The sequence below is a fragment of the Mytilus californianus genome, unplaced genomic scaffold (genome assembly GCF_021869535.1).
Source record: "Mytilus californianus isolate M0D057914Y unplaced genomic scaffold, xbMytCali1.0.p SCAF_11, whole genome shotgun sequence".
Lineage (NCBI taxonomy): Eukaryota > Metazoa > Mollusca > Bivalvia > Mytilida > Mytilidae > Mytilus > Mytilus californianus.
In genome coordinates this window covers 36,810,893-36,832,515 of record NW_026262593.1, presented here as the reverse complement: position 1 = coordinate 36,832,515, position 21,623 = coordinate 36,810,893, and the positions used below count along the sequence as shown (strand labels likewise).

General features: G+C 31.0%; 1 protein-coding gene across 6 annotated transcripts in view; it reads right to left on the bottom strand.

Moving 5' to 3' along the window:
• LOC127720004 (kinesin-like protein unc-104) overlaps positions 1-21,623 on the bottom strand; it is an 86,450-nt gene that overhangs the window by 15,023 nt on the left and 49,804 nt on the right. For 2 of the 6 annotated variants that reach the window (XM_052226409.1, XM_052226410.1), the window contains 14 exons: positions 20,354-20,497; positions 16,889-17,026; positions 16,155-16,273; positions 15,388-15,476; positions 14,359-14,455; positions 13,158-13,329; positions 12,410-12,500; positions 11,216-11,340; positions 10,456-10,551; positions 9,432-9,500; positions 5,884-5,955; positions 4,863-5,126; positions 2,939-3,053; positions 2,192-2,277 (listed from right to left, as the gene is read on the bottom strand). In XM_052226409.1, coding sequence (XP_052082369.1) covers positions 2,192-2,277; positions 2,939-3,053; positions 4,863-5,126; positions 5,884-5,955; positions 9,432-9,500; positions 10,456-10,551; positions 11,216-11,340; positions 12,410-12,500; positions 13,158-13,329; positions 14,359-14,455; positions 15,388-15,476; positions 16,155-16,273; positions 16,889-17,026; positions 20,354-20,497 — 1,677 coding nt within the window. The remainder of the gene's footprint in view (positions 1-2,191; positions 2,278-2,938; positions 3,054-4,862; positions 5,127-5,883; positions 5,956-9,431; positions 9,501-10,455; positions 10,552-11,215; positions 11,341-12,409; positions 12,501-13,157; positions 13,330-14,358; positions 14,456-15,387; positions 15,477-16,154; positions 16,274-16,888; positions 17,027-20,353; positions 20,498-21,623) is intronic. The other 4 variants (XM_052226411.1, XM_052226412.1, XM_052226414.1 and 1 more) reach the window with 3 other exon arrangements.

The following is a 21,623-nucleotide window of genomic DNA, read 5'->3' as shown; positions in this document are numbered from 1 at the left end:
CAAATTACCTTCCATTAACCTTTAAAAAGCCCATTTAGACATAGCTAAAAAGACTCTATTTACATCCGTTGTCTGTCACGTAGTACTTATTTATATTCAAAGCTACCTCTTTATTTTAACCATAGTTTCCTGCATATTTATACATGACACAAATTCAAACTCACCCCTTCCTCATAATAAGTCTCACTGCAAGACAGGAAAAATTCAAGTGACCACATTTTTTTTACCCTAGTCAATCCTTGGAGTAGAAAATAACAGACAATTAGATCTGTTCCAATACCAAATTACATGATTAAAGGTAAAACAGTATCAAAATCTCAACTTGATTGTAAAATTTAATCAAAAGTTAATGAACTGAGAAACAAAGGTCATATGTTTTCCATTTCATAGCAGGTTCACAATGCATCTGCATACCAAGTATCACTGAAGAAGGTCAAGTAGTTCAATATTGTACCGGGATGTTTACATGCAAGTGCACTCTTATAATGGTACTGAAATAGTCCTTGCTACTTAGAAGAGACAAATAATAAACAACAACTTTTATAATTTTTTATAGATATTTCAATCACTTTCTATTTTTTGCCTCTTGGAAATATTTTGTCTCCTTATGTAACTAAATTGAACAAGAAGCTGAAAATTAAAATTAACCTTTCTAGCAACTTTTAAAAATAATATTTCATAAAAATCTATGAAAAGAATATTACATAACACAACTCAAATCTGTTTTTAGTTTTGGCTTAAAGCAGAAATGCATATAACCATACCAAAATGACTGATTGTCCTAAAAAATGAAAAAAATTCAAAAGTGATCTAAATTATTCACAATCAGGATGCTATCTTAAATCCTGAGAACCTTAGGCACAGTCCCTACATACATTTGAAAAAAAAACTTTATGAGAAAAGGATAATAAAAGTAGCATTAAGAGTTTACAAGCATTATCCGTTGACTCATGTTTTTTAAAAACAAGCAAAGGATTTCCAAAACAAACTAGATGTTAATAAAGAGCTGCACCATGAGAGCATGATATGCACATATCATGCTCATCGCTTTTTTAACAAATAAAGTTCCATTACTTCTCAATTTCATATCAGAAATTTATAAACAAAACTAAAGGGATCATATTTTAGATATAAACCATTCACCAAAGTTTCATGAAAACTGCTGAAAGCATTTTTGAGTTATTGTCCGAAAACTAGAAAATCTCCCTTTTTTTATGAACAAAATCCCATAACTCGGAAACGTAAAATCAAGATTTCATAAAAATCGAAAGGGAGCTTACGACAATAGATATAAACAATTTACCAAAGTTTCATGAAAATTGGTTTAATTGTTTTTGAGTTATTGTTCGACATGTTGACGACAGACAACGGTAGACTATAATATGTCCCGTAAACAGCCGTATAAAAAAGATAAAGCTCTAAAACAGATATCTACATTGCAATAACAAACATTTCAAAAACATAAAAATCAAAAATAAAATATAACATTAAAAGCAAATATCAAAGCAAGGAAGGTAAAAAATAAAATAAATCTGTTAAGGCAAAATTTCAATACATGCCCAAAATGGATGTGAAAAGCATTCCTTTCTACAGGCACACTGAATGATGGGAAGTGTCACATGACAGGTTTCACTCACTAGTACATAATTACATAACATTTATACATATTTTCACGATTTATAAACACAAAATGCATCAAATTACAACACAAATTTGTTTGTGGGATACAAAAGAATGGCTTTATCAATTTGCAATTTTTCATCATAGTTTCAATGGAATACTTGTAAGTTTTTCATTTCTAAAAAGATATAGTGTGTTAGCTATGTCTTTCTTTTTTACATGCACGTTGTCAACATTTTCAAAAGATCTTCATTCGTTTTATATCAGTTGGTCTCATGCGTAATAAAATGATTGATTGTTGGTTGCTTAACGTCCAGTGGCAAATATTTCATGCATATTCAGGACGACGTAATAATATGTGCTACATGTATCTCAAAGCTGAAAAAAACCTTATCTTTTACTTAAACTTATTTTTTGTTATTTCTTTTATATCAATACTAAAATGATGTTGATAGGTCAAGTGCCAAATGGCAAAGGTGAATATCTTTTCATTGGTTAAGTGCAAAAGTGTCTCATGAAGATTTGATTCACACTGAATTATCTCCCGTTAAAAATAAGTTTCGACACTAACCTGGAAGTAGCTATTTTAGTATCTCTGGAATAGATAATCATGGATAGATCCTTTGTTATACAAGTTGGCTGGTCACAATTCTCTACCTGCAAATATAAGATAACCCATCAAAATTCAATTTGCATGCATCTGACTTACACATTGAATGATTCAGAAAGAAGGGAGTGTTTCATCCTTATAAATCTAATCACAAATAAAGATGGTTTATTTTAAAAATAAATTGAGTAGTCTCTTTGAACTAGAACTATGAATTTCAATTTCAACTCATATCTTTGAGGGGCCTCAGTGACTCTAAGTGGATCAAGTAGTTATCTACAGTGATCATTATTCTGTCAACTTTGAGGTTATGAATAAATAAGTCAATTGAACCAACACCTTCTGACAGTACCAGCTGGTATAGTAGTCAGATTGAACACTGAAGTATGCAGCAGTTGTCTTAAAACCCTCATAAATCCAAACTATAAAAAGACAACAACATCCTGATTACAACAAGGAAATTATTTATTGTGGTCCACATTTTTTCACCTCCTAGAGGTTATGAGTTCATACCCCTCTAATGGCGTAATGTGCTAGACTCCCTTTCTAACTGACTAGGATTGCCAGTTTACCTAGCAAAGGTTGTTATTTTCTCTGGGTACTCCCGCTTCCTCCAGCAGATATAAACTGGCGGCCATGATATAGCCAAGGTTGTTGAAAGTGGTGCTATAAACCAACAAACAAAAACTAATAATATTTTTGATTCATTACCTCAATATAGGCTGACAGTGTCATGTATACTCTCTCTCCTGTGGAGGTGATTTTGTTCAGTAAACTAGAATTATGTAGGGAACTGTCCCAAGCAGCTTCAAATCGGAAATAGATCCTGCAATAGAAATAAGTCTTATGAGGTATTAACAAATTTTAACTGCACTTAAACATTAACTGTTATCACAGAGATATGTCTGGCTTTTTTGTAATTTTGATTATGCAAATGTTGAAATTAAAATGGCAATACTTAACAAGTTCGGCTAATATTCAAGGTCAATGAACCATGACTGAGGTACATGGCTAAACCATCTCCATGTAAATGACATGCACCAATGCTAATACAACTGCATACCAAATATCATTGACTTATTATAAGTTGTTCCCTTTAAACAAACCTAAACACAAACATTAACTTGTAAACTATGTAAAAGTTTCAAAGTCAATGAACCATGAAGAAGGGGTGGAGCTATATAATCCCCATGGAAACGATACTCACAAATGCCAATAAATTTGAATACCAAATATCATTGACTTAACATTAGAAGTTCATCTTAAACTGATCTTATCACAAACTAATACATGTAAGTTAAGCAAAAGTTTCAAAGTCAATAGGCCATGACTGAGGGGATGGGGCCAAATATTCTCCATTGAAATGAAATGTGCTAATGCTTATACAACTGAATACCAAATAACATTGGCCTACCCCTAATGGTTCCCCTTGAACTGACCTAATCACAAACTAATACATGTTAACTAAGCAAAATTTTCAAAGTCAATAGACCATGACTAAGGGGGCTGAGCCAAATAATCTCCATGGAAATGAGATGTGCCAATGCTTATAAAACTGCATACCAAATATCATTGACCTACCACTAATGGTTCCTCATAAACTGACCTAATCACAAACTAATACATGCAAAATAAGTAAAAGTTTAAAAGTCAATAGACCATGACTGAGGGAGCAGGGCCAAATAATCTCCATGGATGCTAATACAACTGTATACCAAATATCATTGACCTACCACTAATGGTTCCCCATAAACTGCCCTAATCACAAACTAATACATGTAAAATGAGCAAAAGTTTCAAAGTCAATAGACCATGACTGAGGAGACAGGGCCAAATAATCTTCATGGAAATGATTGATTGTTGTTTGCTTTACGCCGCATTAGCACAGAAAGGCTATATCGCGGCGACTCTTCATGGAAATGAGATGTGCCAATGCTAATACAACTGTATACCAAATATGATTGACCTACAACTTGTGGTTCACCCCAAACTAGACCTAATCACAAACTAATACATTGTTGACGCCGCTGACCCCGGAAACAGCATACCTATGTCTCGCTTTTTGACTCCGTCAAGTGAGACAAAAAATAATGCATTTTGATAACAAAAGGTGTAAATATTTATTTTCTCCAAGAAGAAATTTAAAATTCCAATGCACTAGCATGTTGATATATTACATGATTAAGATTTAAAAAATATGGAGTCATTTCTGTCGACCTTTCCAGGGTCTTGATTCTAAAGGTCAGGTGCTTGGTAAAGAAGCAACAGATACAAATATTTTTGCACCTGTCCCAGGTCCAGAACCTCTAGACTTTGTTAGTCCTATGTATTTTTTATTTTGGTTCATTTGCATGTTACAGAGTTTAGTATTGTGCCCATTTTGCTAAACTAGTATATATTATTATTCAGGGGCCAGCTGAAGCACGCCTCCAGGTGCAGGATTTTCTTCCTGGGTTGAAGACCCATTTTGGCCTTGGGCTGTTTTCTGCTCTTTGGTCGGATTGTTGTCGCTTTGACACATTCCCTGATTCCATTCTCTATTCTATTATTCTATTACTATTTTTGCTTTTAAAAAGCATGAGAATCTAATCTCTACTGTCCCATGCTCAAGTCAAACTTGATAATACAAGAATACCTATCATCTCCTGGGTACTGTATGTAAGATGCCGGAAACAAACTTAGAGATAAGACATTTGTTTCAAGATCAAAGTCTGTATATTCTGGGGTAGTCCTGATACGTCCAACAACCAATTCCTTAACATCTTTCCAAAGAAGGTCAGTCTCTGGACTCTGTTCCTGCATAATGGTTATTGCTAGACGACGCTGAATACCTTGGTGTAGTAGATATGTTCCTGTACAGGGGAATTCCTCACTGTGGTCAACAACTACTGGCACATATCTGTTAAAGTATATTTTAGTATCATCATAAAGAATTGTTAAGCATTTTATTTTTTTGTGGAGTTTAAATTTTACAATTTCTGAGGCCAGAACTGTTCTGTATTTTTATTTTCACATTTTTCTATTCTATGTTTCTGATTTTCCTAAAGATCAAATTGACATAGGGGAAATTTTGCGATTTTTATGATAATCAGGGAATTAATGAAAATAAACCCCTAGAGAAAATTTACCCTAGAGTAAGTTATCTAAAACATGTAAATAAAAGAACTTGTGGGGTAAACCTCAATAAGACAGCAATCTTACAACACAAATTAAACAAGATGACATTTTGACGTCAACATATGATCTATAATAATGGACAGGCACCCACACCATACAACTTATTCAAAATTTTCAGGAGTCTGGAAATATTATTAGTTGATTTAAAGAATACAATTAGATTTATGACTTTTCTTCCTTAACATAAAAAAATAATGAACGATAATGATATATTGGTTACTCCCCAGTCTGAACCCGCCACTAATACAAGACATGTTTATGGAATAGGCTTCATCAAATAGGCTAGAGACCAAAAGTTTAGGAAGTCAGATGCATAAAATATTTGCAGCTTAAGAGCATCAAAATTATAGCACTTTTCAAGACACTTTATAGTACAAATGTGGGATTTTTTTAAATAGATTACATAAATAATTGGTGAAATATAGTATGTGACCATTACTGAAGCATATTGTTACTACATCCCTCCCTCAAATACTTACTCTCCATTTGGAGCTAATTCACAGATCTCAAACCATACAAGTAAATCAAATCTGGAGTGAATGTGACTGGCACTGAAAAAGAAATGACAAATAAAATTCAGTTTATCTAAGAACAAGTATTGTGTAAACCAGTTTCTTGGCAAAATTTGCCCTTCTAATCTTTTAAAAATCTTTGGTAAATTGTGTCTGAATGAAGTGAAATATAAATGAAAATTATGAATGCAAAATAAAATTAAACTAAACAGGAAAAGCTATGTCATAAATACTATTGCATATAAGAGAGAATTTAAACGGTTACATTAAAGATTTTTTAAGTTTCCTTTTGCATCCTTCTTAATGTGTGTCTTTGCTTATTCTGTCAACCAAAGGGGGTTCAAATGGAATTCTTTCCATTAGTGATATGTTGTATGGCATCTTGGCTTCCTCTATTCTTACAAAACACTTAAACTAATGACTTTGTACAGTCTATAACAAAGTACTACTAGAAATAATGACCCCATATACATGTGGTAAGTACACAGAGCAAACATTTGAAAAGTTCTTTCAGTACAAATACTTTAAAAATCTCAGTTCTAATTTTTTTTGTAGTATTTTAATCATTTCACTATTTTTGTACAAACTGGACAATCGAAGACATTAAATAGTTTAAAAGAGTTGAAGAAGAGACATGCAACTACCTATTAGAGAACTAGTGCACACACACACAATGTTAGAGAAGAGAGAAAATTCACATATTAAAGCATGCAACAATTTATAATACAAGATTTATACAAATTTCAAAAGTTTATTCCCAAAACGACACCAATCTTTGGCTGGAGACCTCTAGATGTCTTTTTCTCATTTATGTTATCCGGTTGCTGTTTCATTGATGCATACCCCACATCTTACTTTTATTCATATCCAATTCCTACTCAGTTTAATTTCTGTGGATTTATTAAGTTTATTAAGTTTTGTGGGTACCAATTTTTGTGGATTCTGGAAAAATCCTGTTTCCAGGGATACTCGATTTCATGGTTTTCACAAATTCTGCATACAAGCCTAAAGGAAATTTGCATTTTGTAATATATTCAAATTATTGGTTCACCTAAACAAACAAAATCCAAGAAAACTAGACCCAATATTTACTTAAGTATCCACAGTATATATATAACCTCATGTTATTCATTATACTCCAAGCTAACAGATGAGATGAAAGGCTTTACCTGTAAAATTAACTTCTTCAGAACTGAGTACTTCACATATTTTTAAAACAAAAACACTAAAAATAGTGGAAAAAAATACAGAAATAAAACTTGTGCTTGACAATATGGAAAATATGACAACATAAATGGTAGTATTAAAAAGTACGTACTGTGGTGACGATGGAGAAAGGGGGGATTCAACACTGCGACCTGAATCATACCACCTATACCAAACAAAGCATAGCAATTCAGGATAAAGCTAAGCTAAAAACTCAATTTTGTAAGCTGTTTGCTAACCTAACTAATGGAAATTTTCATTGAAAAAGGTACAAAATACTGCAGATATCATGGGATCCTTCGCCAATAAATAATGTATAAAAATATATTTTCAATAACTGTAAGAACATTTGTTCATAAGATTATGGATATCATTTAAGATATGTTAGTTTTTTATAACTACAGTTCTTTTTTTTTATCAAAATTTTAATTTTAATTAGCCATTTTCAGCCCAAACAGCCATCCAACCACCCACCCCAAAAAAATAAAACCCATAGCATTTTCTATATATAAAATGTTAGTAATTAGTGAACTGCAAACAGCTAACAGAACATTTAAAATTAAGATATGATGAAATACAGTTTTATAATCTCAGTTTTATTTGAATAAGTTTCTAGATCAACCACAGTGCTTATCCTTAGTAAGCTGGTTTACTGTGTTTCCATTTTTTTGCATTTTGGAATGTTAACAAAAAATTGGATGTTTTTTTTTTACATAAATCCAAGAAAGGAGGAGGCATTATAAGAGCCATTATTTGGCCACTTGAAATTTGAAAAGTTGTAAAATTCTTCCAAGCCTTTCAAAATTATGTTCAATACATTGACAAATGAATCGGCTAATATAATCAAAATCTTTAGTGCAGAAATGAAGGTTATGTCAGAAAGATGAAAAAATTATTGACCTAAAATAGACATTTTACACATAGTTTTTGGCAAAATTAGATATGAGTCACATATGATGGATTCATAACACTGTTCACTTCCAATCCAAGGCGCCAAAACAAGTGGTCTCATCATACCTTCTCCTTTGTTTAATTTAATAACAATTAATCTATAAAATAACTAAAACTGAATTGAATTTTTTTTCCCTTGAGATTATAAAGCTGTCTTTTATAATGTTAGTACATAAGTATTTATATTTTCTGTTTAAATTTGTAAAATTACTTGAAATATCCTTTCATTTTTTTAAATTTTAATACTTATAAGCATTATCATGTAAAAAAGAAATGCTGTTAAACTTTGGAACTTTTACAGAAAATATATGATACCATATTTCCAAATACATGAAAATTATAGCAAATTATTACTTTGCATGAGTAAACACAGCATGAAATTGGTTAAAAGTAAGGAATTAAAATCAAATACAAAAGAGGTAGTAACCTTGCTACCAGACTTATAAATTCTCAATTTTTGAGATAATAATAATTTTTCATATTCTTTGAAATTGAAAACCAAAGAAAAGGAAAAATTCTGTTTCAAAAAGCTCATGTAAGAAATATCTAAATACAATTCTAATAAGATATATTCTTATAGTTCATATAAAGAAGTACGATCACTCTGTAAAAGCTTTGTTTAACCCAAAATGTAACAGGAGAAATTTTTCTTTTCAAAAGTATGTACTAGTTAAGATTGTACACAAGTAAAGCTTCTATCTGAAAGAGTAACATACAATTGCCAACTCTTGAGGGGTTCTTTCTTACAAGTAACACTGTACTCTTCAGTAGAAAATGAAAGATACTTAGCAATTCCTATAAATACTAGCTTCCTTCCACCTTCTATATTATCTAACTATTGTATCTATCTACAGAATATTTCCAAGCCAAAAATTTCCAGGATTAATACAAATGTGTTGTGTATTACATGCAGAATAAAATCTTGATAAATTGGTTGAAATTTAATTCTGAAAACTTTTAAATGACAAAATTCTTAATTTTTGCAAAATAAATTATCATAAAAATAAACATATAAAGAATTTCTTGCATTTTTTTCATAAATCATAAAACTTTAATTTTTACACTGGAATAGCAATTGACAAGTTTGATTATACATGTGATACATGAAGTCAGGGCTTTCCCAGAAATAAGTATGGAGCAGAAAGAAAGCATTTCAAATTATAACATTTTCTGAAGATCAGACTTTTAAAAAAATAAGGACAAAAATCAATCAAAATAATTAACACTGGTATATTTGATGATAGAAATTAAACAAATTGCCTTCTGTCCCCTCGATATACAAATATTCTAGAATAGCCCTAAATAAGATTTAGACCCTCTTGTTAGTATCTGGCAAAATTCCAAACTCAATACATTACCTCTTCCCAGATGCTTTAGCAGTATCAATGAATAAGTCTCGTTTTTTCTTTTTCTTTCTACCTCTACCACTATTTCAACATATTTTAATATTATATAGAGAGAAGTGAATACTAGATCACTTTAAAATATATATAATGGCATTTAATTACAAAGCTACTAGGGCCTTGTCCAATCAGGTGAAATTAATTACTGTGGATTCATTTGTTTTCCAGGATACAAATTTTCATTGATTGAGGAAAAGTGTAATTTCATTTATATTTGATTTCATGGTTTTGCCAAAGTCTGCATATATACAAGCCTATATAGAAAATGTATATGTCATTGATCATTTGACCCCCAAAAAACCCATGAAAAGTGGTATCTCAAGATATTATAATGAATCCACAGTATGAAATGCCAATTAACTTCAAACTACTGCAAAAATACATTTATTTGAAGGTGACAATTTTATAGATTGCAGAAAAAATGTACATTGGTAGAAGACAATTTTTATAGAGGTGAGAAATCATTAGTCAAGGAGGCTTTAATGTCTAACTTCATACAAAGTGGAAAGTAATTCAGAGGAACTGTAAGCAGCCACTCTAAATGAAACCTTCCCTTATATTTACTTTCAACTTTTTTTCAATTATCTCTCCTTCAAGATGTCTGAATGAAATAATCAGGCTCATCCTGAAATGGGGTATTTCCTTTAAGTAAAGTTTACAGAAATTCTTAAAACATATTGGAATTAGCACTTACAGGAATCATGCACAGATAAAGAAAATGACAGATGGATAATTAGGGTGATTCCTATAGAACCCCAAATTTTGTTAATAAACAGATCTTAGAAACTGTTTTACTTTTAATAGTTGGGTATAAAATACAAAGCAAATGAATCATGAAAAATATGAAAAGCTGAATCATAAAATATTCAATTTTCATACGATTTACAACATGATAATTTCTCAATAACAAATTGTAACTTCAGAAATTATCGATACTAATATAGATTAACAATTGACCATCTTAAATATTAATAATTACCTAGGAGGAACAAGAACTCCAAACTTTGGTGACGGAACTGGCTTTGACACAGGAATCATGGGTGGGAAATTCCTTCTAGGTGGAGGTCTAATGCTACTATAATAAACATAAAATACATCTATGTGAAAAGATTTTACTATGATCTAATATAGTAATAACTTATCTATGTGCCTTTAGACAACAAATTTACAACTATTGTGTGGCTGCTAGTTACTTTTCTTATGTGCAAAAGATATTCCTACATATATTTTTAATATGAATACATGTGTTTTCTGGTTTTGTTTCTTATCATTTTACAGTCTTGCAACTAAACCTTTAGCTAACTCTGGCAGTATTTGAATCAATTGTGCCAAAATACCACTAACACGTAATTGTAACTTTTGAATGATAAATATCGACAAATAGATTTATTTTATTGATATTACTCCATAGCTTTGTTCTTCAATTCACAGTTGTGGCGTGATCATCAGTTTGCAAAGAATTCCACTCAAACGGGTGCTAGTGGCTGTCTTGCAGTGTGGTGAGAGTTTTTTTGCTCCGTGTTGAAGGCCTCACTGTGACTTTGCAATGAAGAACTGCAAAAAAAATCACTGTTTTTTGCGGTGCATATACTGATATTGTGTCATTGATGGATACCACATATCCTATCTTGTTCTTTTGTAATTTTATTTGTATTTCTATGATCATGATTACAATCTCATTAAATGGCCTTTAGAAATATTGTATGATTTGTTACAACTTGTGAGTCCAATCAACTTACTTTTGAGATGAAAAATCTTTGGCTTGTTCATGAAGAGGGTGTTGTTGATAATGTCCAAATACTTCAAATACTAGTGGCTGACTTTTTATGTAATCTACGAATGACTTTGTTACTGTCACTGTAAACTACAAAACACAAGAAAACATTATGGCAATAATAAAAAATAGTGTTCCAAAGTCCACAGCCATTGCAAACATGTCCAAGGGCAATAATTAAAAGAAAATAATGTTTGGTTCTTTTAAACTTTTTTATAAATATCCTACAAGATATTACCGTAGAAAGGCTTGTATAGTCCGCGGTTTTATTCTCCAAAATTGGACCTTCCAGACGGGGTGCTGACTATAGAGTACAATAAGCAAGAAAGAAGAGAAACATTTCAATTTCGCGGGCGAGGTGGTTTGTTTACTTTTCCGCCATCTTTGTTATTTATATTGTAGAGGGCGCTCTTATCATTTTTCAAACTAATAATTTTAACTCATCCATATTAATAAGTTATTTCTATTCAATATCAAATTAATACTGATAAATATAAAAACTAAACCTTTCATTACAAATTTCTCGTTTCTTTTCAATGCATTGGTTGAAATAAACTGGTATCTGCATGATTGAAACGATACAAACATAGTGAAAAAGACAACCGTAAACCAGCTTAGAATTTGTAAACTACAAAACGTAATCGGTTATTGTTCGTTCCGTTTTGGTGTTTCATACTGACTTATATGGTTTGGATTTGAAATTACCGGAGTTTCATCAGACCTTTTCTAACAGTTACAAAAAGTTTTTTTACCTAAAATTTCGTGGGGAGAAGGGGGTGCGGACTATGTACCAGTGCGAACTATACAAGCCTTTCTACGGTAGGCATGAAATCACTAACAATATTATTTTCCTTTTGCTCAAAGTACTAATGTAGGTTTTATGCCCAACAATTAAACAAATGGTAGAAATTTTGCATCATAAATTTGGTATATACATCCTGGTGTTCATAGTGATCATGTGGTCAAATATGGTACTGAATTCTTAAGTTAATTTATTAAGATATTTTCTTTATAAACAAGGAATAAACATGTACTTGTGCAACATAAATACATGTACAGAACAGAAATTATAACACCATTTGATCTGTTTATCTTCAACAAAGGCTCACTGTTTGACAGAGTGACATATCCTTTAAAAAAAAAAAACGCTTTTACTTACATTCTGTACGTGGTAGAATCCTAATGGATTATTTTTACCACAATTCTTCAGAGGCTCTGTTGAGAAAGCTTCGTCATGACGATGCAGGAAGCTAAAGATTGGAAAGAGAAATTTTAATCCAAATTTATCTTCAGTAAACTCACTAATCAATTATATTATCAACTTCTTTATGAATAAAACAAAATTAAAATTTGATCATTCAAGATAACTGCAATTTAACAATTACAAATATTTCTTTATTATGGTATAAATAATATCTGTATTAAATTTCTGTGATAATATCTTTTTATCCAGCCACAGTAAGTATATAACACCACTTGTAGATGTGAATTTCTATTTATCATGTGATACACAGTGGTTGTCTCATGTCATTTAACTAAGTATTTCATGCAAGTAAGTCGTGTAAAACTTTTACGGTCAATTCTTATATAATTTAATTTTGTATGTAACGCGTCTTCCGATTGGCTGACGTTGTTTTGTCTATCAGCTCACAGACATAATTTTGTCATGTGACCTTGACGTCATCAACGTTTTTTCATGATTTACTTTGGTTTAAAATGGAATTAAGAATTAAATTATAAGAAATGACTGTAAGATTTTTTCTGTCTATTCGAAATAACATAAAAATGTGGTGCACACTTTAAAATAACCCATTACGCGGGTTATTCAGTGTGCACCACATTTTTGATGTCATTTCTTCATAGACAGAAAAAATATTACAGTCATTCCTTAAATAAATTCTACTCACTTGAATTGACAAAATATGTCAGCATATTCAATAGGTATCCCAGTAGCTTCTAGTATAGTTACTCTAAACAGCAGTTGAGAACCAAGTTTTAGATGTCCTGGAAGATCATTTTCATTTATCTCTGGGAATATGTCAGTAATCACTGTCTTCTCTGTATTAATACAATTCATTTCTAAAAAAAAAAAACAAATATTGTTGTTAAATACTGTAAAATCATAAATGTTTGCAATTTTTTTTTATATATTATTATGAAAATTGCAACTGAATTTGTACTACAGAAAAACAAACTCTTATCTTAAAATTTGATAGAATTTTGTATATGCCGCATATACTGATGTTGGAATAATCAATCTCACAATTTTGTCCATACTTCAAAAATCGTAATCAAACAATTTTGAATTTACAGTAGTAGTTGTATCCTTTACCTTTAAGTTTGGAATACCTTATTTGCATAACCATATTTAATTAATTTGTGTGCCTCCCATTCCTCCAACATGGTAAATTTTGGAACAGCCCATAATGAAAAGAGTTCTTTAAAGTTTAGTAAATTAAATAATGTCATCTGTCAAACAAAATACCTCATTACAACATTCAAAAAATAACAGGAAATTTTCCTCTGATAGGAACAAATATTTCAAACTTTAAAACGTGCAAATTCACACTTTTTATTATCTTAATTTCTAGAAGCCTCATCACTATATATTCAATTCAACTAGATACAACTTCTGTATGAACAATGAAGAGGAACTTCCTTTATCAACCACAAAGATGTGGATTCATTGTATTTCCTGAGGTACCAGTTTTCATGGATTTCATGGGTATAGTTGAATCAAGAAATTAAATGTTCAACAAATTACAAACTTTCTATAGGCTTATATTCAAACTATGGCAAAATCCTGAAATCAAAAATCCACAAAAATGAAAGTTTTACTCAATCCATGAAAATCGATGCCCAAGAAAATAAATGAATCAACAGTACTACACATACCATCATTATGATTGTCTAAACTTTGTCCTTCACCTTTTACATATCAAAGTTCAATAACAAAGTACACCTACCATCATTATGACTCTCTGTACTTTGTCCTTCACCTTTTACATATCAAAGTTCAATAACAAAGTACACCTACCATCATTATAACTCTCTGTACTTTGTCCTTCACCTTTTACATATCAAAGTTCAATAACAAAGTACACCTACCATCATTATGATTGTCTGGACTTTGTCCTTCACCCTCTACATATCGTAATTCTTCAGTAGACGGAGCAGCTTGAGGTTCTTTGTCATACAATTGTTTCTGTAAATATCAAATCAATGTAAAATGTGAACAGTTAAAATATGGAATGTAGGACAGAAAGTCACAGGACAAAAAGTCACAGACAAAAAGTCACGGACAAAAAGTCACGGACAAAAAGTCACAGGACAAAAAGTAAAAATTCAGTTTTGAGATTATTTTTCTTTAAACAAGAAAACACTAATTTAAAAAATTTAATTTTTGTTTTTTCTTGAACTATTATATATGAAGCAACTTTGTAATTAAAATTTATTCAATAAATATCAATAATGATCAAATAATTGTTATGAAAACAAAATGTCAAAGTGGCTTGGTACTTAAATGGCTTCATTGTGCCAAGTAATATATCCTTTGCATGATTAAAATTTAATAAATTTTCATTTATCAAGGCTTATGAACAATTTCCTAAACTTAAAAATGAATATATGTAATAAAAAGAAAATATTTCAAGATCTTTCTCTTATATATTCAAACAATTGTCAACAAATTATTTGTGACTTTTTGTCCTATCAAATTTGTGACTTTATGTCCTGTGACTTTTTGTCCTGTGACTTTCTGTCCGTTTACCAATATATGGACACACTCATAAGAGAAAAAAACTGGAGCCTTACACTGCCATAAATGTTTATCTTAATTCATGCTTTGAATACAAACAAACCTCCATCAGTACTCACTGCCAAACTTTTACCATTAAATGTAAGTAAAGAACAAGAAAGTATGCAAAATAGTGTAACAACAAAGTTTTTAAGTTTAAAAAAATAAAGTTTGACAAAGCAAAAAGGTAAGTTGTTTGTGTCAAATGGCTAAGCGAACTATAGCTATTGTTTTAAGTGGCCTAAGAAAGCTTAGCTTACCACTCATTTTGTTTAATATGCTCTGGTAAAGCTAAGCTAAATATAAATTTTGTTTTAAAGCTCTGATGAAGCTTTTCATACCTTCTTAAAATAGTCATCATCTCTAAATGAAATCTTGGCATTTCCGAACTGTTTTATTCCAGGAGTATAGTCTGGGGTCTCTTCTTTGCCTAAGAAAATATGTAATAGTACCAAATAAATAAAATACATCTACAACCATCAAATTGTTTTAAAACCACTAAATAAACAATATACTTATTAATACCTTATAAAAATAAAAATGAAAAAATTTGAATTAAGTAAATTTATGTCTAATATTTTTTCTTTGAATTTTGTCTTTTTACCATGAGCAAAAACACTTCAGCCTAAGATCTTCTTCGCTCATAGTGTAACTAATTTGTCACTCAGTAAAAAGAAAAAGGGACTGAGGAAACTTTATGATAACAAAATCTTAATTATTTAAAACTGGACATGCTTTATTTGAATTTCTAAACAAAAAGTGATCTTTCAATTAGAAGCTAAAGCATTCCTAATAAATGTAAATTCAGAAATGTATGTCAGATGCAGTGTTATTTTCATATAAGAAGTTATGTGAATCAATAAATTTAACTCTCCTATAACTGGTGAGACAAACTATTTCTCCTTAAGACTAAACAGGGTTTTTATGATTTAATTGGCTGAATAGAATAATTTTGTTCTGATTTCTTAAATCACATGGTGTTCTGTGGTACTTATGCCATATATACATTGTTTTTACCATTAATGGACTGAACAGCTAACCATAAACACTACTTGACCCTTTTTATTTCATTGACAATATATCAATTGCATTTGATTTTGACAATTACCTGTAATGGCTTGAACAGCTACCCGTATCGACCCTTTGACCTCTCCTTTTTCACTGACAATATTAACTCTGTGTATCAATGGCACAGGATAATACAAATTACTCAGGTATACAAAAGCCCTAGAAAAGAAAAAAACAATCTATAAGCAAAACAGCTATGCAAAAATATTAAAGAAAAAAACATTAATTTGTTTAACCTATTTTCTTACAAGTGACCAAATCTTTGACATCATTGACGTCATATTATTGGACCTGAAACTGGTAATTTGAACTTCCAACTAGCTGGCCAATAAAGAAATCTATTATTATGGTCCTAATAACAAAAATATATAGAACCTGATACACAGATCTTCAGATTTATACAAATACACTGCTCAATATCTATCAAGAATGTGCATCTACAGGATATATTCCTGGTGCACTCTATTACAAATCCATGTTCAATAAAGCATAAAATCTTTGTCTAAACCCTAATTTGTCATATTTATTAAACAGTTCACTTCATAAGTAACATTAGTACTGGTCTCAAGTTAATATGACCACAAACTACGCTAAACCAAAACTTTAACCTACCTTTAACCATAACTTGAACAGACTGACGGACAGACCAGAAAACATAATGCCCCTCTACTATAAACATAGATGGGACATAAAATTGCCCCTCTACTGTCGTAGATTGGGCATAAAAACAGAAAGTGCTTAGTGATTTCAATTGTGAAGATTAAAACATGTTACCTTCCTACTAGTCTAAACCATGGAAATCTGTCATAGAATGGATCACCGCCAGTCATGCTATCCATGTTAGGTTCTGGGGATGTCGGGGATAACTCTGCTTCATTGTGATACATCTCTCTCATCAATTCCAATCTCTGCCTGTAATTATAAGAGAAATGTTACTAAATAAATCAAATAAATTACTCAGGATGTGTAAGGATCAGGATGTGTAAGGATTTAAAGCTTTGATGAATGTATGAATACATGTATGTTCAACTTCCAGCAGTAAATTGATTAACCATATTTGAGACAAAAACGTATTGATGTGATTAGAATGTGAACTCAGCTTTTTATTAGACAATTAGCTTGATTTTTAACCATTTTACTTAACAAGATCTGCAGCCTCAAATCAAGCCAATTTGATCATTTAATGACTCTTTAGCCATCAAGTTCTGCACTAACTCCTAAATCCTGTATGCTAAGCAAAGAAGCAGCAAGTTCTAATTTTTGACCAGGTATCAAATTCATTACATCTACATGAACATTCTACCACAAAACATCCATATTGATCAATGAAATAGTTACCCAATAATAAATTTGTTTGTTTGTTTGTAGGTGTTTAAATCCACCTTCAGATATCTTGGCTATGTTATGGTGGCCAGTTTTTATTTTTATTGGTAGATGAAGCCGTTGTATACAGAGAGAACCATCAACTGTGCAATCCTTGTCAATTAAGATTGTGTCCATAGTACACGGATGCCCAACTCGCACTATCATTTTCTATGTTCAGTGGACTGTGAAATTGGGGTCAAAACTCTAATTTGGCTTTAAAATTAGAAAGATCATATCATAGGGAGCATGTGTACTAAGTTTCAAGTTGATTAGACTTCAACTTCATCAAAAACTACCTTGACCAAAAACTTTAACCTGAAGCAGGACAGAGGGACTATGGACAAACGAACAGACCGAAAAACATAATGCCCCTGTAGTATAGTAGGTGTGGCATAAAAAAAACCTGCCAAGAGTTGGGTTAGAACTTGCGACCTGAGTTGACTGCCTACTGATAACTTTAAATGAACTAGTGGCCATGGAGGCCTCCAAATAATAAGTATATTTCAAAATAAGACATCTGCATATAATGGTACATGTGGATCCACACATACAATGTATAAACTTTTGATTCTCAATGAAGGATGTACCAATATCCTGATAATGAATTTGTTCTCCTGATAAATACCAATATCTGTTTCACAGATGACAATGGATATGTTCCAATTGTCGTAACTACTATCCCGTTCCATTTTCCCCCAATGTGACTTACCAAATTAGACTTATCACCGGGTTTGTACTAACATGAGCAACACGACGGGTCTGCTTACGCTTCCTGAGCACCTGAGATCACCCCTGGTTTTTGGTGGGGTTTTTGTTGCTCAGTCTTTGGTTTTCTATGTTGTGTTATGTGCTTTGTTTTACTGTTGTTTGTCTGTTTGTCTTTTCCTTTTTTAGCCATGGCGTTGTCAGTTTATTTTAGACTTTGAGTTTGAATGTCCCTTTGGTATCCCTTGCCTCTCTTTGACCAATGCAAAAGGCTAATGTGGCCTTGTAGGCCAGATGAGCTAAAAATGATCAGTACACGGTTTTGTGGGGTGACTTAAAAAGTAGTTTTAACTTTTGATGTCCACACACTTTCTATTAATTATAGTAGTTTATCAATTTGCATTTTATTAAACCATTTTTTGGTAAGTCACATCTAAATAAATAATCATTGTTCATGGAAAATATCATATTGATTTTTACATAATACTTACACAATAATTTTAATAACCAAATAAATCAAATTTTTTTTCAAGACTGTCCTTTAGAGTTTTACAGTCTTTACCATTTCATAATATTTAGTGAGATTGAATACAAGATATTGACAACTTATTTCCTAAAATATATGTTAAATTAAATATACAATGTAGTAATGAGACAGAAATAAATATGGTGCTAATAATAACACATATGAAACTGAAAAAAAACTAGAGGCTCTGAAGAGCCTGTGTCGCTCACCTGTATTTACTGATGCTTTGGAAATCATGTAAAATAAGGTTAAAATCATAATTAATAGTATTAGATATTAGATATTATAATGATATCTAAGATAATAACAAAAAACTGCAAAATTTTTGTAAAATTAATAACTCAGGGGCAGCAACCCAACAACGGGTTGTCGGTTTCGTCTGAAAATTTCAGGGCAGATAAATCTAAATCTGATGAACATTTTTGCCACCTGTCAGATTTGCTCTAAATGCTTTAGTTTCAGAGATATAAACCAAAAACTGCATTTTACCCCTATGTTCTATCTTTAACCAAGTCGGCCATGATGGTTGGAAGGCGGGGTCATCTGACCAATTTTTTAAACTAGATACCCTAATAATGATAATGGCCAAGTATGGTTAAATTTGTCTCAGTAGTTTCAGAGAAGAAGATTTTTGTAAAAGATTACAAAAATTTACAAAAAATTGTTAAAAATTGACTATTAAGGGCAATAACTCCTAAAGGGGTCGACTGACAATTTTGGTCGTGACAACTTATTTGTAAATCTTACTTTGCTGAACATTATTGCTGTTTACAGTTTATCTCTATCTATAATAATATTCAAGATAATAACCAAAAACTGCAAAATTTCCTTAAAATTACCAATTCAGGGGCAGCAACCCAACAACAGGTTGTCAGATTTGTCTGAAAATTTCAGGGCAGATAGATCTTGACCTGATAATCAGTTTTACCCTATGTCAGATTTACTCTAAATGCTTTGGTTTCAGAGATATAAGCCAAAATCTACATTTTACCCCTATGTTCTATTTTTAGCCATGGTGGCCATCTTGGTTGGTTTGCGGGGTCATCGGACACATTTTTTTAAACTAGATACTTGAATGATGATTGTGTTTAAGTTTGGGTGCATTTGGCCCAGTAGTTTCAGAGGAGAAGATTTTTGTAAAAGTTTACGGACGACGGACGACGGACGCAAAGTGATGAGAAAAGCTCACTTGACCTTTCAGGTCAGGTGAGCTAAAAATAAAAGACAAGACACGAACCTTTCCCATTGTATTTTGAAATAACACTGAGACATAACTCATGAGAGAAATAAATTTCAATTAACAAAAATACAGATAATAAGACGTATAGACGAAAACTCCCAAGTGACACTTTTAACGGCTGATCTTTTCAATACAGTAGCTGATTCAAATGATTTGGTCTTAAAAAACAGACAAGAAAAGCAATTAAAACCCCTAAATATTTTTAAAACACAAGGGAAAAATGCCCAGAAAAAAACGATAAAAAATTGGTTTCGTTTTTATATTTAAAAAATTGATAAAAAATCAATAAATAATAAATGGTATAAAAAATGAACAAATCAAAATAGAAGCAAAAGTAAGAAAACATTTATGAAATTTACAACACCAAAATGATGACATTTACACAACACCGATTTCCACAGACCTGGATGGTATTAAATTAGCAAAATTAAAGACATTTTGGTTTGGATTACATCCCATCAGACACTGAAAGAAATCCTGTTTTTGTACTGGCGAATCTGGTGAATGGTCTTCATTATAAATGTCTCGCATGAGTCCCAAACGTTGTCTACAAAATTACAATATCATTTTTTTTAAATTTATTGTCTACAAAATAACTTATTTATCTATTTTTTATATGAATAACAACTGCATATTATCTATACATTTAATGAAGAAATTATTTAGTGCAAAAATATATTTGCTGAAAGATGATTTATTTTTGGTCTTGAAATAAACTGTCATGAAGCAAAAAAAGCTTGTTTAAAAAAGATTCTGTCCAAAAATAATTTCTCCGATTACAAAAGTAAATGCAATAATGCCATAAAAACCAATATGTATTATTGTCAAATTGCAAAAACAATCATTAAAAAGATTGTGCAAATGATATATAAAAAGGAAATATATAAAAAAATGTCTTTTTAAAGGACAAAGTTGGAACTCATGCCGAGATACATATCAGTCAGATTTTAATAAAGTTTTAACATGCGTTCAGACAATATAAAAAGTTGAGCAAAAAGTTGAAACGCTGAAAAAAGAACTAAAATAAATTTACACAAGAAATGTCATTATATTAAATTATACAGGGGATCACAAACAAAGTTAATCTTTCATGCAATGAATTCGGACATCAGTTACAAATCTATCTACTCAAAACATTTCATGCTAATTTATAGTCATTCTCTTAAAAAATAATAATTATAATAAGATTGTGCCACTTTAAGCAAGAATTTCCTGGCAATTCTTTCATATAAAAACAAAAAGACTTCTTTTCTGAAGAACAAGTTCAATATTGAGGACAACAGAATTTTGTAACTGATGAAACAAGATTGTTTTATGATGAAAATTTTGAGCTTCCAACTTTGCCCAGGAATAATGTTAAATATGATGATAAAAATATTAGAAATATTTATGTAGTAAATGGCTGTGAATGAAATTGATCAGCAAAATAACCAAAAGAGCAGTAAGAAACAGATTTATACAATTTATTATATCTCTTAAGTATAATCACAAGATGTATTTTTATTTATAATCTTTATAAATCTTAAGGTGGTACCAAACACCTTGACCTGAATTAATTTGGCTCGTTTAATTTTCATAAAATTTTGACAAAATATTAACTTTGACCCTTTGATAAAAATATAAAAATTTCAAAAGAATTGAACCACTCACTTTATGGGAAAAATTTCATTGGA